This window comes from Myotis yumanensis, unplaced genomic scaffold, assembly GCF_028538775.1.
Source record: "Myotis yumanensis isolate MYYU_CA2020_CCGP unplaced genomic scaffold, mMyoYum1.0.hap1 SCAF_8, whole genome shotgun sequence".
In the NCBI taxonomy this organism is placed as follows: Eukaryota; Metazoa; Chordata; class Mammalia; order Chiroptera; family Vespertilionidae; genus Myotis; species Myotis yumanensis.
This window is the reverse complement of record NW_027223759.1, coordinates 36,203,911-36,222,977: the sequence shown is the minus strand read 5'-3', so window position 1 is coordinate 36,222,977 and position 19,067 is coordinate 36,203,911. Positions and strand designations below refer to the sequence as shown.

General features: G+C 43.0%; 2 protein-coding genes across 6 annotated transcripts in view; both read right to left on the bottom strand.

Moving 5' to 3' along the window:
* The window catches only part of FARP2 (FERM, ARH/RhoGEF and pleckstrin domain protein 2), a 102,745-nt gene extending 101,914 nt beyond the window's left edge, over positions 1-831 (bottom strand). For 4 of the 5 annotated variants that reach the window (XM_070422601.1, XM_070422603.1, XM_070422604.1 and 1 more), the window contains exon 1: positions 774-831. The gene's annotated coding sequence lies outside the window, so the exon portion shown is untranslated. The remainder of the gene's footprint in view (positions 1-773) is intronic. The other variant, XM_070422602.1, reaches the window with a different exon arrangement.
* A 1,785-nt stretch (positions 832-2,616) lies between these two features.
* Positions 2,617-19,067, bottom strand: part of SEPTIN2 (septin 2) — a 31,239-nt gene continuing 14,788 nt past the window's right edge. Inside the window, exons 6-12 of the mRNA XM_070422600.1 lie at positions 15,424-15,676; positions 11,714-11,815; positions 11,212-11,357; positions 9,434-9,517; positions 7,800-7,857; positions 6,146-6,248; positions 2,617-4,645 (exon numbers count right to left, since the gene is read on the bottom strand). Coding sequence (XP_070278701.1) covers positions 6,147-6,248; positions 7,800-7,857; positions 9,434-9,517; positions 11,212-11,357; positions 11,714-11,815; positions 15,424-15,676 — 745 coding nt within the window. The 3' untranslated portion in view covers positions 2,617-4,645; position 6,146. The remainder of the gene's footprint in view (positions 4,646-6,145; positions 6,249-7,799; positions 7,858-9,433; positions 9,518-11,211; positions 11,358-11,713; positions 11,816-15,423; positions 15,677-19,067) is intronic.

The following is a 19,067-nucleotide window of genomic DNA, read 5'->3' as shown; positions in this document are numbered from 1 at the left end:
CATGGAAACAAACAAAACGAAGGTAGAAAGAAAACCACCCTCTAAAGATTTAGCCCTGGGTCTTAAGTCTTCCCTTTTCTTTACATTACGTACTGATATTATTCCCATCAACATGCCTGTTTTGTTTTTTCACAGCCATTTCTGACTAGGACCAGGGTCAATGAAAAAGATGTCTGTGTGATAGACTGGACCCTATCCGGGTCCCACCCTTCATGGTTTTCCTTTAGAAAGCGCCCCACTGCCTTAGGAGGCCGGTATTTCCAGACCTTAGTGGAGTAAAGACTTTAATACCTAACACCGAATTCCTACCTTTAAGATACAATATGAGGAAAGGCCAAGAAGGGCCTGGTCCACGCCAACCAGGGGAGCTGCCACCTGTGGCTCTGCGCAGGCCTCCACAGTGCACATCTGGGCCTCCGCGCGGGGACTCTCCGTCCCACCCGCCCCCGGGGCCTCCACGCGGGGCACACCGGAGACTCCACGTTGGGCACTACCGTCACACCACTGGACACTCTCCGCCCCGCCCACCCACGGGCTCCACGCGGGGCCCTTCCGGGGCACCACAGGCCTCTGGCGGTGGGCTCCCCACACATGGCCCTCTTCTCACGGGGCCCGCCATCCTCGAAGGCCTCGCGAGCGCGGGCGTGGACTCCTCCGGTGGACCGCTGTCTGAGGCGCCCGAAACGCCGCGGTACATACGCACGCCCTGCCCAGACACTCGGCCTTCGCCTTCCGCCGCCCGCCCCCGCGTCCTTGCAGCCCCGAGTCCTCACCAGCCAGAGAGCCCGTGCAGTCTCCAGCAGCGGCCTCCGGTCCTCCGCCGGCTCCGCCCGCTCCCGACTGCCCGCGGGCCGCGCCGCGCCCCCGCCCCAGCCCGGAGCCCCACCCCCTCCCCCGCGGACACGCCTCCGATTGGCTTGTCTAGGCGCGGCATTGAATTCTGATTGGTGAACGGGCCTGCAGTGGGCGGGGAGGCGGAGGGGCTCCTGTGGATTCTAATGCAAATCATCAGAAACTCGGCTCTCTAAGCTGGACTCTGTCCTGGGCGTGGCTTCGACTAGGGAGTGGGGCCTCGGGCTCGCTGGGCGGGACCCGTACTCTGTCCTGGGCGGGGCCTGGACTTGGGCCTGGGCGGGGCTTCACCTCTGAGGGACCGGCGCGGTTAGCCCCTCCCTGAGGCTCCCTCCGCTACCGGCGGAGCCATCCTTCTTAAATTCCACCCATTGCTCTCCTGGGGCTACCGAGACCATAGACTAAGGGCACCGAGTGCAACAGGAGGATGTGATGCGGCGAAGATGCATTCCTCTTGGAGGAGAACCGTGGCCTTTCAGCCTTTGAGGACCACTCCTGCTCCCCGACCCCGACCCCGACCCAAGCATGGAAATGTGACATCACCGCCCCCTCCCGGCTCGCAGGAGCACATACTCCTTCTCCTCCAGAGGCTCGGTGAATGAACTGCGCACCCACCCTTCAGGGCCACGCCCAAAGTGCCCTCCGAGATGGGTGTGGTCCTGGCACCGCGGCTTTATCCGCTAAGGCTGTAGAGGGGATTACTCCAAAACCGACTGGGGTCGTCCTCGAGGCGACTTCTACAGTGCTCCCGACTCCTGAGCCATGCCCGATACCTCGTTTCCGAAAAGCCGAGATGGGAGTAAGCGTCGCTCCCGGTAGGGGAGGCTCAGGTTCCAGGCACGGCAGAGCCCTCCTCCTGACCCCCCAAGCCCTCCACCGCTCCCTCTGGGACTTCCCTCTTAACGGCCCCCAGTGACACCACCGCCAGCCCCCACGTCAGTACCCCCAGCGGCTGCACTCACTGCCCCGGTGACGCAAAGCCCCCACTAACCCACCCGCACAACAGGTGCATAGCGCCATGGGGGACTGCAAACTGGAGTCTGGTTAGAGGGCGGGTGACCCTGTGGAGGCTGCAGCTTGCATGCTGGCTACCATAGGGGACAGAGAAGGAACTAGAGACAGCGGGAGCTTCACTACTCAGTGGGACAGTGAGTGCTGTCCAGACCTCCAGATCAGCCTTACAGTCCAGGTAAATTGAAAAGGAACTTTCCTACTGATCTTAGTAATATTCATAATAGATATGGTTTCTATTTGTCATTCATTGTACTTCCAGGTATTTAGTAGATGCTGCCACAGTGAATGAGATTTTTATCACTAAAAATTTTTGTAAAATACTAACTTTAGAGAAACATCGATTTGCTTGCCTACTATTGATACATTCATTGGTTGATTTTTGTATGTAACCTGACCGAGGATTGAGCCTGCAACCTTGGTGCATCAGGAGGATGCTCTAACAAACTGAAATAGCTACCTGGCCAGAGTCCTAAGTAAAATTTATTAGTGAGTAGACATCATTGAACTCTTACTAGTGCTGTTTTATCAGACATTCTTTCACTTTATGTAGGTGATCAGATCATCTGTAAATAATTCCTTTTCCAGTCTTTATCTTTTCTTTGGGACTGGACTGCCAATACAAAATTGCTGACTGCTGATGCTATCGATGCAATTTACCTGACTTTAGACACACATTTTAAGGGCTTCGAACCTTTCCCAGAAGACCTTACACCTTTCCCTGGGAAAGAAACAATAATGAGAAGTACTACGTTAACCTCTAAACAATAGTGCTTTATTGATGAAAGGTTACTTTCAATGGATAAAAAATGGCTGTGTAAAATTTTTTCAAAATAACAATTCTATAAGTAAAGAGTATGGCTTAGTAAAAGAACAGTTATCTAGTAGCAAAACTATTTCAGTTTGAGCAACGGGGAAAAAAAAAGATTTAAAAGTATAAAGGTGTAGGTCCACCCATCTCATATAACCATTACTAGGTGCAGTCAGCCCCAAATAGTTTTACTCAAACACACACAAGCTTACACAGATCACTTGCAAATGTCCCCCCCCCTGCCTCCCTTAAACAGCTTTTATTAGCAGTTAATAAGTACCAAAATAACCCAAGTAATTGGCCTTGATGGTACTCTCAAGTTATGGAACACCTTTTCTTGTTGAAAACTTTGCAAAATATGCCTAAACCTAAAGGTTTTGACCATTCACAATAGTTAACAGTGAGGGGCCAAGTTAGCAAAAATACCGTATTTTTTTCTGTAGTACACTTTTGTAACTAACATATTTTGACCTCATGTTATTTTTTGACCAAAACCAAAAAACCCTCTTCATTCTCAGATTAAGCATTTTCTCTATTTTAACCCCTCCTGTTATAGCAAAATGAAAATAGTGAACCAGCACCTGCTCCCTCCAGGTCTCCTTTCATCTGTCACTTTCTTTTTCAACTTCAGTAGAAATGTTGAATAAAAGCAGGCCTTGGAGCATCAGCACCCTGGGAGTGCAGAGTGTGAGTGCCACAGTGGAGGATGAAGACATTCCAGGAGGGAACGGAAGGGCCAAGGCCACAGAGCACAGAGAACCCACCAGGAGCGGCTTTGACTGGCAGTACCTGCAAATGGCCCACGGTGTAGTTTTGAAGTGTTTTTCATTCTTACATGATACATGGAGCAATTTGTATTACACGTAACAAAGGAAATGACGATGGCTAAAAATAGGCAACACAGTCCACACACACATAAAAAAAATAATAACTACTGCGATTTGCCTCTCTTCAGAAAACCATTCAAAAAAGAATTAAAGGAAAGCCAAATCTGGGTTTGGCACCCACCAAAGGACCCCATTTCCACTCCTGAGGCAGATCTTCTATACCTTTAGTTACAGAAATATATTAAAGTGCAGTATAAAAATACAAAAGGTCAGTTTCTGAACAGATCAACTGCTGATTTTCTTTAAAAAGTTGACTTAGTGGAGTAAAAATAGTTTATTTACTTTCATTGTGTTGATAAGAATCTTAGTTGCAATATGAAAACTGGAGCTCATGGCTACTCTGACTTTTTCCATAGCAGAGTATAACCAGTATTAGTGGAAAACACTATAAAAAGTGGCTGTAACAAGTTCTCCCTGCCCAGTGGTTTAAAAAATGACTTAGTATAAGAATGTAGAAATTTCTAAAATTTACCCCTAAAAGCCTGTTTTTAAAAGAAAGCTACTTAAGTATAAGCATATATCTCATTACATAATTATTTTTCATTTGGTGAACAGATGAATGTGCAGATGAATTAACGGTATTGTATTGTAGCAGCAAAACTGGTCTTGGGTATTGTGATCAAACAGAAAGGAAGGCAGGGAAGAATCTCCACATGGTGCTCCAGGTAAGTAAATGGCCGGGTACCTTCTATGTCATTAGATGCATATCTCTACCACTCAGAATATTTGGGGTAAATAACAAATCAAGAGTGCTCCTCCATGACTAGTAGGTTAGGCCAGTCAAATCATTTTAACATACATGCCGACTGATCCCTGGAAATGAAATCTAACATTAGTGGTTAGTTAAGGTGAAAGAAAATGAAAATGCAAAGTTCACTCACAAAATATAAAGTCTACCCTCTAGTAATGAATATAAATGTTAAAAGTACTTCATACAAAAGAACACATCAACAATTTTTAAAAAAATTAAATTCTTGGGCCACAGGCACTGTAAAGTGTGAATGCTCACTTCTCCAACAATTTCTTGAAAACACAGAGCTGTATTTCTCATTTGGAATACTTTCTTTATCTTGCAAAACGTTTTCTGAAAAAAGAAAACAACACGTTTAAGGAGGGATGCAATGCCTGCTGGTTTGATCATTAATAGCATGCTTTTTCTGTTAACGACAGAGTTAGCAAAATCAAAATAAAACTTATGAGGCTCCAGGAAATTAGGAGGACTGCAAAACTGAAAAGTACACAAAAATATAAATCCATTTTATGTACCTAAAATAGAATTTCCCTAATTCCATAATTAAAGTTTTAAAAAGAGCAGCAGTAAGGTCAGAGGAACCCAGCAAACATTTATTGCCCCCTCCCATCTTAATAGAGCCTCCAGAGTCCTTGCTTCTTTCTACTTTACCCTCACATAGCCAGTGGGTGCTAACTTGCACATGCAGAATCAGCCTCTGACGTCACTAGTTATATGACTGCAGGCAAATAATCTTAAATGCTCGCAGAGCAGCAATGTCCTTATTGGCAAAGTGTGAACTCAGCATATACCCTGGGACTGTGCTAAGGTTTCAACCAACTCTGACCCAGGTGGAGTTACATGGTCGGTCTCAGGACAGTAACTACTTATATAGGACAACTGTACTTGTGTTTTTTGGTGAATCTATTTCATAACTAAAACCTTTCCCAATAAAACACACAAGGGCAGGAGCTTTGTTTGGTGACCAATGCCTCTGGTTATGCTCTAGGTTCTTCCTTTATCACCAGTCTGTCTGTCATGGAGGACTCCTTGCCTTTTATCTCATCAATTATGCCGTGTGTCAGCTAAGCCCAAGACATTCCTGTCATTATACCCTGAGGGGGTTTTCATCAACACCCTCATGCTTCTACAGTGAGGTCCCTAATGTGCAGTGCAGATGCTGTCCTTGCCATCCAGCTTCTCCTCAGACCTGAGCCAGCTCACACTCTGTCCAGCGTCGGTCATCTTTCTTCTGAGGACAGGAATTGCCTCTACCTAACTCCATGTGACTGCTTCCTTCTTTCTCTTGAGGTGATGCAACAGCCACTAAACAGCTCTGAATGCCCACCTATCTAGAGCACACAGGTCTGGGTCCCCAGTCTGTGGAGTCCCTTCAAGCAGGGAGGCCAGACACCTATTGAATCACTATTACCATGGGTTGGAGCAGAGCTGTGGTGAGGAAGAGGGAGGTCAGCAATCTCTATCAGGGTAACACTGCCCACCAGGAATAATTCACCTGTTTTACCAGCTTTGTTTTTGGTCTACATAAGCTATTTAACACTTAAAATTCTCTTTGAAGAGATATTTCCAGCTTTAATTAACTACTAATCCTAACTAATAGAAGTTACTTTAATATAGTTTTTCTTGTATTGTTAATCATATTTATAAGCTTGGGAAATATGAAAAATCTTTCCTAGACATGAGTGAAAGAGAAGCTTCCTTTTTTAGGAGCAACCCTCTCCCTTTAAATACAGAGCTTCCGAATGTCAACTGTTAGTAAAACCTGAGGAGGCAGCGGCACCTGCCCTTATGTTCGGGCTGAGTCAGTAACAAAGCTGCTCCTGGGCTCATTACCTCACACGTGGTGCCCGTGAACTGCGCCGTCACCGTCTCCGCCCTGCATCTGCAGCTGCATCTGTGCCTGCATCCTGGCGATCATCTCCTGCATGCGGCGGAGCTGTGGGCACAAGAAAGGGACACATCACTGTGTGCAGGGTCTGCTAGCCCTCATTCTTTATGGGTGTCCTGGGAGGCCTAATATTAACTTCTACGCTTACCCAACACAAGACAAAGAATTAACAAAGAACTTTTACAAACCAGTAGAATGAGCAACAACTCAATAGAGAACTGAGCAAATGGTAAGAACATGCAATTCAAGTATAAAAAAGAAATGAGTAAACAAAATAAAGACAATAGGTGGGAAAGAGACTGGGGCTACCCAGTGGAGAATGTGAGCCCAGGCCATGGGACAGCCCTGTCACTCCCCTGGAGAATGTGTATCCTCCACTATCCCTATCCATTCTACCAGTGTGGTTTCTACATGTTTAAAAGACCTCAAGGTTTACAAGGATTATAAATTATTTACCTAAGTTTTCTTCAGGTAACTTTTTAGTTATGTTATTTAAAAAATATTTTAATTGATTTTTTAGAGAGGAAGGAAGAGGGAGAGAAAGAAACATTAATGTGAGAGTGAAACATTGATTGGCTGCCTCATGCACACCTCATGCTCACTGGGGAATGGAGCCACAACTTGGGCATGTGCCCTGATGGAGAATTGAACAGGCAACCTTCCCATGAGCAGGATGCCACCCAACCAATTGAGCCACACCGGCCAGGGCTTGGTTATGTTTTTAACATTTAAATATTTGCTCTACATTGAATTTATTTGGCCAAAGAAGTGAGTCTTATTTTTGTTTCCAAAAGATTGCCCTGTTCTGGGATTACTTACTGAGTATGTCTGGATCCCACAATTCAACAAACCTCAAAGCCAGCTTTGTCAGAGCACATTTCCATCCTTCTGACCTAGTTCCTGACATGTACTGAATCAACCTCCCACACCTGGACCAACTTCTCAGGGTGACCACTGTTCTCTGACTTCTCTGTAACCACCAAAGCCAACCTCTTCTCATTAGTCTATTTCCTACAGCATCCTGTGTTTCCCCTGTGTAGTCTTCAAAAGAAACATTACAATTATATTATCAACCTCTTCCCTCAAAGTAAAAACTTGATAAGCACACACAAGTCTGCTGGGATTGCATTAAATTTAGAGAAAACTGTGATCTTTGTATTAAGCATCCTAAAAAGTTGTGTCTCTATTAAAATTTTGAAAATTGTCAGTAGTTTTCTAGTTTCTTTCCCCACGTAAGTCCTATATATTTCTCCGTAAATTTGTTAATGATTGTGAACAGCAGTTTCTCATTATATTTTCTAATTGGTTATTACCTATATATAGGAAAGCTGATTTATGAACATATTACAAAATCAGTCATGTTACTAAATTCTCATTGGTTCCAAGTTTTTCCCCTAAATTGTGATCGGAAATTAAATGAGATAATACATGTAAAACAACAGGCATATTATTATATATAGATGGGTATATGAAGTACATTAGCTACATGAAATATATTCCTTCTTAAAAATAAGGGAAGCTATAATAAGCTAATTATAAATAGTATTCTTGATATAAACTAAACAGCTTTAGATTTAAAAGTAATACTTTTCTACTTACCTCAGCTTCCTTTTCCAGCAAGATCTGATCTTTATTCATGTCCTCATTTTCCACCTTTCTAAGAGTTGAAAAAAATTACAATGATAATACGGCAACAAATATAAGTTGGTTATTTCTGATGACAGATAACCAAAGTAACATTTCACTTCACATTCCTCAGACATGTATCTACTTAAAATTACATATATTTATTATTTTTCTAATTAATGACATGAATGAATGAGGATGAAAAAAGAACAACATGAAATGGAAAATATAAGATACTCTAAGCTGGGATGATGACACTTCCATCGTTATCTACTAAAAATACAGCAGCTACTTCCTGAAGAATACTTTTTTGAGTTATTCTTTATAAACACAGACTATGTCCATCACACTGAAAATAAGGAACAGGCTCTGGGGTCTAAGCAGAGGGGGCCAGTACAGAGGCCCCAGCTCATGAAGACACAGTTCTAATATGCTGAGGCTGGCCTACCTGTGGTCGGCAAACTGCGGCTCTCGAGCCACATGCGGCTCTTCCTAAGCCTTAGGAGTACCCTAATTAAGTTAATAACAATGTACCTACCTATATAGTTTAAGTTTAAAAAATTTGGCTCTCAAAAGAAATTTCAATCATTGTACTGTTGATATTGGGCTCTGTTGACTAATGAGTTTGCCGACCACTGGACTAGTCCATTGCCTGGTTGTCTGCTCCTCAATGGGACCTCCTTGTTGCTTCTACCTTTCTTAATGTCTAGACCCCACATTAATAAAACAATAAAGTAGACTTTAATGTACACTTCATATATATGCACATATCTATCAAATTTTAAAAATGTGAATATTTTAGTGAACTACAATACAGAAAATTATTTTACTGAATGCTGTACATTACTTATTTATTAAGCTCTATGCATAGATGTGATTTCATCAGACATGAATCAGGTCTCAATTAAAAACCCTTGAGGATAGTAAACAGCTGAGTGAGGGTGGCCATGTGCGCTGAGGAGTAGACCTGCTGCTCCCACCTTAACCCTTGGGGTGCTGTACTTTCTTAACACTTGGAGTGGGGGAAACGAGTTAAGTCGGCTCGCGTGAATTGCGCGTACTCCGCGGGAGCTGTCTTAACTGGGTTCATATAGATTTGCGGTGGAGTGCGGGAAACGTGTAAACTCGGGCCGATTGTAACTGCGTATTACCAAATATTTGTTTGTTTGCCATTCACAAAGATACCTACCTGCGTATGCGAACCGTTTCATACCCATTGGGGTAATAGGTATCATAAAAATCCCTGATTTTGCGCGGGAAACCTAAATAATTGCCCGCGCCATCTTATATTTTGGCGGGAAATTCACCCCACACCGGAGTGTTAATGTGAGTCTGTCCTCATTTATAGACAGACTGACACTTTTGATAAAGTACCCACCACATGTATATGGCCTTTCCATTTAAAGCTGTTCTGTCCGTGCAGATGATTAAAGCTGCCTTTAACAGGCAAAAAGGGGCACAATTTGATTAAATTAGCAACAAGTAGCTTATAATAGCTCAAGTAGAAAATCAAATCATATTGCTCTGAGGTCAAGGAAGAAGAGCTGGACACATACAGGACAGTGTTACTTGGGGTGACAAATATGGACAGAGAGGGATAGTCTCACCTGCCGCCCCTTTTGAGCCTCTCAGAACGGAAGTTCTCATAGTGAAGGTCCTGGGTCACTTCCTGGAGGTCCTGCATGTGAGTGCTGAAAGAGGTAAGAATGCACCAAGCTGGGCTCCATGCATGTGCCATTTACATGAAGAAAACAACCAATCACGGACACAAAAGAACCCCTGGAACTAAAACTCCACTTATTACCTGGCAAATTGTACACAAAGTTGATGGAATTTGGGGATAAGGCTGTGGAAACATCTACAGAGGTGCATCCTTCCTTGCTACCACAGTAAATGAAAAACACACCCACCCCACAGGGCCAGGTTAAGAGTCCCTCCATGGGGTGTCTACCACAGGTACGGCCAAATTCTGCACGAGACTATCATCCCTGGACAGGGCCAGATGCATAGACATTAGGAGATCTTTTTAGGTAAACAGTGTCTGAAACAGAACACACTTTCTGAACGTACTTATAGAAAATATGCAATTCAAATATTCGTGACTTCTTATGCTTACAATGTATATCAGAGAGAGTTAACTAGCTTAAGCTATGGGGAAGAACACAAAATGAAGTATTAACATTCTGGATAAAATAGAAACAGCACTTCAAATCTTCTAATCACTGTATAGAACATTCCTGGGTTTCTGGCTGAGTTTTTTCCAATATGTAAGAACTCAAAGATTAGAGAGATTATGTTCTTGTTACTCAGGATCCAGGGAATGGACTGAGTAATGGCAAAGGGGTGGCCCATTTTCCCTCTTTCTGAGAAACACATAACTGACACCAAAGTTCCCTCTTCAGCCCTCCACACCCTCCACCTCTGACAGGATCACGACAGCTGAAAACCCACCCCTGAAGGGGCCGGGTGCACTTTAAATGACTGAAGTACGTTTAATAGAGCTTGAATAGTAAATTTAATGGTATTTTTTTTAGTAATTTTAATTCACTAAAACTGCTAACCCAAGTGAGACATATGTGGCATGTAGAGCAGTTTTCAGTTATTTAAAGTTTATCTAGATTAGCCATTGTTTGAACTCTTCTGATTAAAGAGGTTTGGCAACACTTTTTCTTTCAACCTCTTCATTCAAGAGCAAAAGCATTACATGTATGTTGCTAAATGTGGAATCTATTTTTAGAGGAAACGGACTGTTTTTGTAGTCAGGGCTGTCCTAGTTGCAAGGACTCAATAGAGCAGTGGTTCTCAACCTTGGCTGCATATTAGAATCACCTGGGAATCTTTTTAAAATCCTGATTTCTGAGCCTCATCCTCCAGAAATTCTGTTTCGTTGTTACTAATGTTGTGGCCTCACCCCATAACAAAATTTCCGGAGGATGAGGCCTAGAAATCAGGATTTTAAAAAGATTCCCAGGTGATTCTAATGTGCAGCCAAGGTTGAGAACCACTGCAATAAGAGGAATAGAACGGGCGACCCTGAGAGAGCCTGAGGCTGACCAGCTGTGGCAGCATACCCCAGCTGGCCCCTAAGGCAGATCCAAACACATCCTCCCTGGAGCAGGAGGTGACTCTTGCTGGGACTGGCCACCCCACACATTAAGTCTAGTCTACTTTTAGCCTCAAAAGAGACCCTGGCATTCAATGAGAAAGGAGTACTGAGCTAAAGGTCACAGGTGGAAGGACTAGTTCAGATCATTCCAGAAAGCCTGCAGGTGCAGGCCTTCTGTACCATGCTGCGGCAGGCCCACTGCAGGCACAATGGAAGTCCCATGCACATCCCACACTCTCTGTGCTGGGCTCTGCCAACTGTAGTGCATGACTGTCTTACATGAGCATTGTCCTCAGCTTCAGAAAGTCGTTGTGTTCTGGGTTCTCCACTTCCACGACACCCCACGGATAGAGGCGGCCTCGGACCTTCTTGCCTTTGGCTTCTATCAGCTGATTGGATCCAACCACAGAGAACGGAATACTGGCCTAGGAAGAGACACACAGGGTTGACAGGTTCCACACAGGGACTGCCACATTCACCGCAAACACAGGAGCATCAACACAGAGGGGACACTTGGCTGCTACCACAGGATTACTTGGAAAGCTTATGGTGCACACACTTTACTTGGAAGTGGCAGGCATCTTCCACAAAGGACAAACTGCACGAACAAATTAAAGCTGCAAATAAGATTTCTAAGCCTTACAGTGACAGTTAGGTCACAATTCCCAGACAACTTCTCTAAGTCAAGGCTCCAGGATCTGGTTCTTCACCAACTCCTCCCATTTTGAATGCGGACAGCAGGAAACAGGAGTTAGTCACTTTGTGTACCTGGAATTCTTACCTTGAGAAGTCTGGTCTGCTCTTTAAAATCTTCATCTTCATCTGATTCTGCATCAGGTAAGTGATAGATTTTGATGTTATGTTCTTCAATTTCATCCAGAATCTGAAAGAATGACAAAATCAGAAGCAATTTTAACAAACCGCACAAATTTTAGTCAAGCCTAACTCACTGTATTGGGAAATACATCAGAATTACCCAAACTTCAATAAAAAATAAAATGGCTTATGACAATTATTTTCAAAGCTTTCATGAACTGCTAAAATGATATTTAAGTATTTGGAGGGACCTCTGTCCATAGTAACACAATATACCACCAATGTCTATGTACACCCTCCCCCCAACCCCCAACGTGGCCAGAACGACAAGTGCCTGAGGAGAGGCACAGACAGATGCTGCCAGTAGAGAAGAGCCACAGGTGTTGCCTAAAGGGTTCCTGAAGAACACAAAGGAGTCTCATGAGGAGGGGGAGAGGCACCTGGGGAAAATCTGTCAAAACCACGAGGGAAGAACACAGGAAGTCCGTTTTGGTAATTACAAGAAATCTAGGATGGCGGAACACAGGACAATGAGTTGGGTAAGTCAGAAGAACCCCCGGGGTTACCAAGGGGCGAATCCCCAGAATGCCAGGCCAGGGTCTGAGATCTGGGATCCAGACTTTTACTCAATAGGCAAAAAGTGGCCTCCAGGGAAACCTCACACTCTACACTGTCAACCAGGGAGCAGACCACTAAGAGGGAAGGGAAAACAAGGCTGGAGTTGGGGTAAGCAGTCATTCATCTGTCTATATGCTGGGCACTCCATAAGGTATGAGGAAGGCTGGAGCTCTGCTTATTCTCACACCAAGACTTGGGCATTGTGGATGGAAAAAGGGGTTCTATGGAAAGTAAGCTCACAGGGTGACCTAGTCATAAATTCTTGTGCTGGGCTGCATATCTGGTGCTTTGGCCAGATGGGTCATGCTGTGCTGTCTGTTCCTAAAAAACACAGATAGGAAGGTACTGACATCAGGCCAGGCCTTGAGATATGGTTTCATGGCCCCTTCCTAGCACGCAGGCCTTCTTTCTCAGAAGGCCCGGAAGTCTCATTCCAAATTTGGGAGACAAAGGACTGGAAAAAGTATAAATAAAGAGAGTTTCCTCCATAATGGGGGGCCCAGAATTTGAAAGACACATTTGTCTCTGGGCCTCCACAAAAGTTAACAATAAAATGTAACTCCTGTAGTAGTCTGGGCTGCAGTTTAGTCCTCTGCTTCGGCAGGGTGCTGTAACTGTAGTCAGCTGGCCAGCTTAATAAAGGCTCTTACATTTGAATTCTGTGTCGGTGGTCTATCTCGCTGAGTGAACCCATAACATTCCTAACTGGGCAAGTCATGGTAGATAGTCAAAACCCAGGCATACAACTTAACTTAGTGAAAGGTTTATCTTCAGTTTAAGCTAGCTCTGTCCATTGTTCCTAGGTGAACACACCTTTGAAATGCCCCCCTGCAGACCCGTATGTCTAAAGTATATCCTGTAATCTGATCACTGCCTTGCTCTTGCCCACCCTCATGTAATCTTGTGTTCCCTCCTTAATTCCAAATACATAAGAGAAGCTGCAAAAATAAACTCATAAAAATTCTCTACAGTTTGGATGTTTCTTATGCCCGACAGCCCAAGGGAAGAGAGAACATAATCCAAGCCAGCAGGGAACACCCACCTCAAACCCTGCTCCCAGATTTGTTCTTCCTTTTTTTTTTGGTTAATCCTCACCCGAGGATATTTTTTCCATTGATTTATAGAGAGAGTGGGAGAGAAGGAGGGGGAGAGAGAGAAAAACATCGATGTGAGAGACAAATCTATTGGTTGCCTACCATAGGAACCCAGACAGGTGGGATTTGTTCTTAATGTAGACCTTCCATTGAACACATTGTTTGCAGCTGGACAGGTGAGCCCCAAGTTAAAGGGATTAGCAGAGGGTAGATGGACACCAACCCATAAAACAAAGGAGGGTGGGAGAGGTTTGAGAGGTTCCTTTAGATCAGGGAGGAGTAAAGAGAAAGGGTTAAAAAGGCCCAAGATAAAAGAGATCAGTGCACCAAGTATTTCAATTCATTTCAGAGTTTGAGATCAAGCACTAAGTGTTTTGAGTATAAGATGAGATGGGTATAAAGCATGCTACCCTGGGTACCTCTTTCCCCTACCTCTCTGAAATGGAATGTAACACCCTACAGAAGGTGAAGTTTCCTTAAGTGGAAGTGCTAAAATACTGACTATAACATATAAAAATGCCTAAGCTTTCAGGGGTTCCTTCAAGGGCCTGAATATTTCCTAAAATATTGGCAGCCTCCTGAGACAGTAAAGGGTACAGTTGAGAAATATGAGTATATACAATTTAGAAACTCTGCTATGGAAAAGACAGCCAGAAAAATGTGAACACACAAAACTCAGACTCTGACATAATAGTCTAAAAACAAGAATATCTGTAACTCAATAAAGAGAGGCAAGTCTCTAATACCTAAGAGAATGCCAAGGGCATTGAGCAGGAGGAAACACATGACAAAAACTGGTGATACATCAGGAATGTCGGGGAGAGAAGAGCGTGCTTGAATGCTGCTTTGAGAACAAGCTTATTTTGAGGAAAATTTAGCCATCTTTCAAGTATTTAAACATGCATTAATTTCCTTTTCAAGAATTTGTCTGACTTTACAACTGTGAGATGACAGATGTGGACAACTGTTCAACACATAAACATTTCTGAGTGTCTAACACGTGCCAGGTCCTGTTCCAAACTTTTGGAATACACAAGCAAGCAAAGATCCCAATGTCAGGGACTGGGGAGTGGATGGGAAGACCCAGAAACACACTGAAGAACACTATGCATGCCATAGATAAGGGTGAGAGGCGTGCTTTCTGCATAAGACTTAGAAAGTCAAGTGGCAGAATCATAGGTATGACATAATCCTATTCTGTAAAAACAAAAACATAAAGAGACCATGTTCTAGAACAGTGGTTCTCAACCTTCCGGCCCTTTAAATACAGTTCCTCATGTTGTGACCCAACCATAAAATTATTTTCGTTGCTACTTCATAACTGTAATGTTGCTAATGTTATGAATCGTAATGTAAATATCTGATATGCAGGATGGTCTTAGGCGACTCCTGTGAAAGGGTCGTGACTCACAGGTTGAGAACCGCTGTTCTAGAAGGACAGATACCTGTTAATAGTGGTTATTTTTGAGGATAATTAAAGGAATTCTTATTTGTAGAATATAGCATACAAGCTTGGAATTCTCAATAAGCATACAAACAGGTATGTAATTTAAACAGGTAACTGAAGCTCTATGGGAGAACAGAGACCACAGCCAGCTCAGGAGCTGGAGGACCGCTGTGCAACCTCCACAGCTAAATGCAGGCCTCTCAGCCTTCTGACACCAGACTATCATCATTAGTACACGTTCCCAGAAAAATGTGGGGGTTACAGTGTTTAGATGGAACAGAGAACCTCAGGGAGATCCTCCCACCCAGTGCACATTGTTACCGACCATGAAACGTGACTGCACATTAGCCATCTTCTAGGCACTGAGGGTAAGTTCACCTAAGGTGAGTTATAAGAAACAGTAGTAATTCGATACCTTTGTGAAGGAAAAATACTAAAAAATTAGAAGTATTAGGTGCTGGTTAAAACTGCCCCACACCTCCATCGCACTTTGCTGCCTGCCCCACAGTCACTCACCCTTTTCTTCAAACGTTCCCGTTCCTTCAGAGTGAGGGTATCAGCTTTCGCAATGACAGGCACAATATTGACCTTGTTGTGTATCGCCTTCATAAACGCGACATCTAAGGGCTTAAGTCCATGTCCAAAGGGCGAGATGAAATAGAAGCAGCAGTGTACCCTGTTGTCCACGATGTGCCGTCGGTTGAGGCCGCTCTCATCATGTAGGTACCGCTCGAACTGCTCGTCAATGTAGGAGATGATGGTCTTGAAGCTGAGACACACACACATTGAGGATCAAGGGTACAAAAGGCAGGCAGGCAGACCCTAACTTCAGAAACAAAGCAAGTTTTCTTGTCCCCTGTGCCCCACCTCCCAAATATAATTTTGTAACTCATCTGTAAGATGGAAATGGAAACTGACTCCTCCATTTGGCAAGATGGATATATCTGGAAACTGTGCCAAGAGCTAAGGGCCGGGGGTCAAAAGTCAGAATGGAAGAGGTTATAAGAGCCTGGGCTGCCAATGCTTTTAAGGGGCGTGGTAGCAGCAGCAGAACACAGCAGGAGCAGGCAGCGGAGATGTGGAGATGGTAAGCAGCGCAGCCACAATGCCAAGGCCGACCTGCAGGAGGGGCTGTTCCCAATGAAGGGGAGAGGCCTCCCTGTCCTCCCTTTTCTACCTAGTGTTGGGCATTGATACTTTATGCTCCTGGGAAGGACCAGGGGCCTCCGTACATGAAAAGGGATCCTCAGCAGGATCCTGGCAAGACTGCTCTCATTTTCTACTTGTGCATTTCCCAATTGGTGCAAATGCCAGTGAGCAGCCATTTTCAGGCACTGGGTCTTGAGTGACTGAGAGAGTTCCAGAGGAACACTGGACCCCAATATCGTGTCCACTGGTTACAGCTCCAATCAGGATAGAGGGTTGACTCTACAATCTCAGATCTCACTACAATGTTCTTAAGAGGGAAAAAACCCTCATTCTCTGTGAAATTTCTAATTTAAAATATCCTTATTAATGTGCCTTAAATTGTCCTATTAATTCCCTGGCCAGTGTTCTCTGTGGTTAGAGTGTCAGGCACGCATCAAAGCGTCAAGGGCTCGATTCCCAGTCAAGGGCATGTACCTGGGTTGCAGCTTTGAGGGAGGCCCAGTGAATATGTCTCTTTCACACACTGATTTCCCTCCTATCCTCCCTCCCTAAAATTCAATGGAAAAAATATCCTCAGGTGAGGATTAACCAAAAAATAAAAATAAAAATTGTCCCATTATTTTACCATATCCAGTTACTCCATATCCAATAATTACTCAGCACTATACATTTAAATATAGCAAAACAAACGAAAGTGGAGAAGTAACCAATGACACCACAGAAATACAAAGGATTATAAGAAAATACTATGAATAAGCTGGACAAAGTGGATGAAATGGACAAATTCCTAGAAAAATACAATCTCCTAAAACTGAATCAGGAGGAATCAGAAAGCCTGTATAGGCCAATAACAACAAAAAACTCCCAACAAACAAAAGCCCAGGTCCCGATGGCTTCACAGGGGAGTTTACCAAACATTCAAAGAAGAACTAACACCTATACTCCTCAAACTATTTCAGAAAATCCAAGAGGAAGGAACACTTCCAAATTCTTTTTATGAGTCCAGCATTATCCTAATTCCAAAACCAGATAAAGATACTATAAAGAAAGAGAATTACAGGCCAATATCCCTGGTGAACATAGATGCTAAAATCCTCAACAAAATATTAGCAAATCGCATCCAGCAATATATTAAAAAGATCATACACCACGACCAAGTGGGATTTATTCCAGGGATGCAAGGCTGGTACAATATTTGCAAATTAATAAACGAGATACATCACATAAACAAATTGAAAGACAAAAATCACATGATCATATCAATAGGTGCAGAAAAAGCATGTGAAAAAATCCAACATCCATTTTTGATAAAAACTCTCAGCAAAGTGGAATAGAGGGAGCATATTTCAATATGATAAAGGCCATATATGACAAACCTAAAGCCAACATTATACTCAATGGACAAAAACTAAAAGCATTTCCCCTAAGAACAGGAACAAGACAGGGATGTCCACTTTCACCACTCTTATTCAACATAGTACTGGAAGTCCTAGCCACAGTGATCAGACAAGAATAAAAGGCATCCAAATTGGAAAAAAGGAAGTAAAACTCTCATTATTCACAGATGGCATGATATTAGTCATAGAAAACCCTAAATACTCCACCAAAAAACTACTAGATTTAATAAATGAATTTGGCAATGTAGCAGGATACAAAATCAACACCCAAAAATCGATGGGTTTTTTTTATACACCAATAATGAATTCTCAGAAAGAGAAACTAAACAAACAATCCCATTTACCATTGCAACAAAAAAATTAAAATACTTAGGAATAAACTTAACCAAGGAGACAAAGGACCTATACTCAGAAAACTTCAGGACAATGAAAGAGATAGAAGAAGATATAAACAAGTGGAAGAATACACCATGTTAATGGATTGGTAGAATCAACATCATTAAAATGGCAATACTACACAAAGTAATCTATAGATTCAATGCAATCCCTATTAAAATACCAATGGACTATTTCACAGAGCAAGAACAAATATTCCAAAAATTTATATGGAATCAAAAAGACCCTGCATAGCTGCAGCAATTTTGAGAAAGAAAAACAAAGTTGGAAAAATCACAATACCAGTTTTCAAGTTTATACTACAAAGCCACGGTAATCAAAACAGCCTGGTACTGGTACATGAACAGGCATATAGATCAATGGAACAGAACAGAGAACCCAGTAATCGACCCAAACCATTACACTCAATTAATATTTGACAAAGGAGGCAAGAGCATACAATGGAGTCAAGAGAGTCTCTTCAATAAATGTTGTTGGGAAAATTGGACAGATACATGCAAAAAAATGAAACTAGACCATCAACTTAACAACATACACAAAAATAAACTTAAAAGGGATAAAAGAGTTAAATGTAAGTCGTGAAGCCATAAAAATCCTAGAAGATACCATAGGCAGCAAAATCTCAAGATATCTCTCATAGCAAGATGTTTACAGATACATCTCCTTAAGGCAAAGGAAACTAAGAGAAAATATACAAAAGGGGCTACATCAACATAAAAAGCTTCTGCACAGCAAAAGAAACCATCACTAAACGAAAAGAGAACCCACTGCATGGGAGAACATATTTGGCAATGATACATCTGATAAAGGGTTAATATCCAAAATATATAAGGAACTCACACAACTTAACAAAAGGAAGAGAAACGATCCAATTAAAAAATGGGCAAAGGACCTAAATAGACACTTCTCCAAAGAGGACATACAGATGGCCAAGAGACATATGAAAAAAATGCTCAAAATCACTATCATCTGAGAGATGCAAATCAAAATGACAGTGAGGTACTGTCTCACACCTGTCGGAATGGCTACCATCAACAAATCAACAAATGACAAGGGCTGGCAAGGATGTGAAGAAAAGGGAACCCTAGTACAGAGCAGGTAGGAATGCCGACTGGTGCAACCATTATGGAAAACAGTATGGAGTTTCCTCAAAAAATTAAATATGGATCTGCCATTTGACCCAGTGATCCCACTTCTAGGAGTATATCCTAAGAAACC